This window comes from Galeopterus variegatus, unplaced genomic scaffold (assembly GCF_000696425.1).
Source record: "Galeopterus variegatus unplaced genomic scaffold, G_variegatus-3.0.2 Scaffold6, whole genome shotgun sequence".
Lineage (NCBI taxonomy): Eukaryota > Metazoa > Chordata > Mammalia > Dermoptera > Cynocephalidae > Galeopterus > Galeopterus variegatus.
This window is the reverse complement of record NW_007726117.1, coordinates 1,684,615-1,688,208: the sequence shown is the minus strand read 5'-3', so window position 1 is coordinate 1,688,208 and position 3,594 is coordinate 1,684,615. Positions and strand designations below refer to the sequence as shown.

The 3,594-nt window shown below is 37.4% G+C and overlaps 1 protein-coding gene across 1 annotated transcript in view; it reads right to left on the bottom strand.

Annotated features, from left to right (window-relative positions):
* ZYG11A (zyg-11 family member A, cell cycle regulator) overlaps positions 1–3,594 on the bottom strand; it is a 64,392-nt gene that overhangs the window by 16,757 nt on the left and 44,041 nt on the right. The window contains exons 5-7 of the mRNA XM_008580784.1: positions 2,150–2,214; positions 1,072–1,171; positions 933–986 (exon numbers count right to left, since the gene is read on the bottom strand). Of these exons, the coding sequence (XP_008579006.1) occupies positions 933–986; positions 1,072–1,171; positions 2,150–2,214 (219 nt within the window). The remainder of the gene's footprint in view (positions 1–932; positions 987–1,071; positions 1,172–2,149; positions 2,215–3,594) is intronic.

Below are 3,594 nucleotides of genomic sequence, written 5' to 3'. Positions count from 1 at the left end.
GTCCCTTGGCGGGCACGGAAAAAAAAAAAAAAAAAAAAAAAAAAAAAAAAAAATTGTGATATATATATAAATTTGCTGCAGACTGGGGAAGGAAGTAATTTGTAGAAATATATGTAGGAGAGCTAAATGCTTATTTACCTTAGCAGCAAAATCAATTGATGACACCTAAAAACTGCTAAGTCAAGAAATTATAGTAGTCCCCCCTTATCTATGGCTTTGCTTACAGGGTTTCAGTTACCCACAGTCAACCACTGTCTGAAAATATGATAATACTCTGAGAGAGAGCAAGAGAGAGAGAGAGAGAGAGCGAGAGACAGAGACTACCCTCACATAACTTTCATTACAGTATATTGTTATAATTGTTCTATTTATCATTAGTTATTAATCTCTCACTGTACCTAACTTATAAATTAATCTTTATCATAAGTATGTATGTACAGGAAAAAACAGTATATGTGGTTTCAGGCATCCACTGGGGGTCTTGGAATATATCCCGCTCAGAAAAAAGGGGTCTACCGCACAGTATAAGAATTTTATTTAGAAATATGGAGGTAAATACTAAAAAAAATAGCTATAAGAGTAGAAAGTTTTTTTTGAAAAGCAGATCTTACAGATTTTTCATTTTAACAGAACTTTTAGAATGATTTGGTTATTTAAAACTATGTTCATAGGGCCGGCCCGGTGGCGCACTGGAGAGTTCATAGGGCCCTGGTGGCGCACTGGCCCAAGTGGCGGCGCTCCCGCTGAGGGTTCGGATCCCATGTGGAGACTGGTTCCCGCTCACTGGTTGAGCGCGGTGCGGGCGCAACACCGAGGGTTGCGATCCCGTTACCGGTCAGTAAAAAAGACAAAAAGGAAAAAAAAAAAAAAAAAACTATGTTCATAAGTTACTTTGATTTTAAAAACAGGTTATAAAAGTGACATCAACTTACCTTGACTGCCATGAAGAGCTCTTCTTTAAGTTGAGCATTTTGCTCAGGTGAAAGCTATAAGCAAACAGAAAGACAAAAGTGAAACATCCCTTTATCAAGAGTAAGGAGAGAGAAATCTTTTCTTTAAGCTATCACATACCTGCAGGGCTAGAATAGAAGTGATGCTTACTGCCATTGTTTGCATCTTAGGGTTCTCAGGCTTACAGAGCCATCTCATAACAAACTTGGCAGCATCAAACCTGAAAAGCAGTATTTTTTTTCACTATTACATAAAGTTTGTAAAACTGTAGAAGGCGGGGAAAAATCATTTGCCTCGCCTAGCAAATCCTGTAACAAAAAGTCTTGAACTGTTAAAGCCTCAGCTATGAGAACCAAGTGCATCTGGCAAAGAGAGCAGGCCAGGAAGGGAACAGGAGAGTATGCAAATAAGAATGTGAGCAAAATGCAAAGGATTCAAAGAAACAAGAGCAGATCCAAGAGAAAACTTATTTTTTTAGCATTCAGTTTCCACTACAATGGGTCTGAAATAGAAAAGGAGTTCCCAGAGAGCTAGTAATTTGTAATCTGAATTGCAGACAATGCTAAAATGCTGTAGCACAAATCACTCAGCTAGAGAATGGCCTACAACCTTGTACCCACAAATCAGAGGCTTTGCTCATGTCAGCGTTCTGCACTTCGCAGCAACTATTATGTTTTTAAACTCATGAATCTGGAAAATTACAAAGGTCTCAAAGGAATCCCTCTGGAATGTCTAGGATGACGGTAATCAAAATTATTACTAATTAAGTAAGAAAATAATAAATAAAAATAACTAATATTCTTTAGGACAGACTACACTTAAGTGAGGCACTGTTATAAGTACTTCACAAACATTAATCATATCTAATTCTCACAAGAGAATTACATTCAATTTACAAATGAGGAAACATACACAAAGATAATGGAAGAGCTAGAACTTGAGTCCAACTGTGTGTTGACTGTCTGGAGCCTACATTCTCACCCACTGCCCTATACTGGAATCACTCTGGGAGATAATATTTGTAAATAGGGTACTTCTAATCACCTTTCTGTGGAAGAGGCTCAACAGAGCCTTCTCTCCAAATACCTTATCCTACCTAACCTTAATCAGGCCCTTGCTAAACTAATAACCAAAAGCCAAAAATGCTCAGGGTAACATTGGTCAATACCCCAATCAGATGATCAAGTTTTATACTTGCCTGTCAAATGGAACATCCACAAGAATCCTGGAATTGGTTAAGGAGAGAAGACAATTCTTCTGTAACTTTTAGAAAATAAAGAAATAATTTTGAACAAATGTAATATACTCCACTCTAAATAAAGATTCTAATCATTTGGAAGCTGAGATGAATGAGCTTTTCTTGTTAACAGCTCACTGTGTACCTGGACCTCTCCAAGCTTTTCATTTAATCCTGAAACTGATCATTGCCATGCAGGAATGAAAACCAAGTGGAGTAGGATCCTCCAACTTTTCAAGAGAAGGTGGAAATATGGATTTTTTTAAATGAGGAAGACCACCTTCCTGAATGTATTTTTAAAACTCTCTCCCATTGTAAGTATGCATTTCAACTAGATTTGACAAATTTATACACTTGTGTAACCACTGGCACAATAAAGATATAAAATAGTTCCATCACCCTAAAGAGTTCCATCAAGCTCCCCTTCCAGCCAATCTCAACCTTGCAAACTCTAGCCCTAGAAAATTACACTCTCATAATAGATTACTCTTTTTTTTTTAAGGTTTCACATAAATGGAATCATATAGTATCTGCTCTTCTGTGTCTGGCTTATTTTGCTCAGTAGATAATGTTGTGTGTATCAGTACTTCATCACTTTTTTTTGCCAAACAGTATTTTCTTATATGAATGTATCACAATTTGTTATCTATTCACCTGTTCTTAGACATTTGAGATGTTTCCATTTTCAGGCAATTATAAATAAAGGCACTAGAAACATTCATGTGTAAGTCTTTATATGGATTTATGCTTTCATTTCTCTTTAGTAAATACCTTGGAGTGAAATGACTGGGTAATAAAGAAAGTATATTTAACTTTTAAAGAAACTAACAAATTGAGGAACTGGTAGTTGTATCATTTTACATTCTTACCACCAATATAAAAGAATTTTACAGCTGCTCCACACCCTGCAAACACATGGTATAGACAGTGTTTTAATTTCTGCCAATCTAAGGGGTGTGTAGCAGTATCCAGAAGATGTGCAGTTGTATCTCATTGTAGTATTAATTTGATTTTATATTTAGATCTATGATTCAATTTAATTTTCATGTAAGGTCAAGATTTTTAAGCCTATAAAGATATAATGAAGTGCTAATAGTAGATGTTTCTGGGTAACTAGTTTATGAGATTTTAAAAATTTAACCTAGTTGTTTATCCACATCTTTTTTTTTTTTCCTTTTTGTCTTTTTTCGTGACCGGCAACGATCGCAACCCTCAGTGTCGCACCCGTACCGGACCGGGACCAGCAACGGGATCGCAACCCTCAGTGTTGCACCCGCACCTCGCTCAGCCAGTGAGCAGCCGGTCTGTATGTGGGATCCGAACCCTCGGCGGGAGCGCTACCACGCTTCCCAAGCGGCGCACTATAGCAGTGCGCCACCGGGCCGGCCCCCACAGTCTTTTTTTTA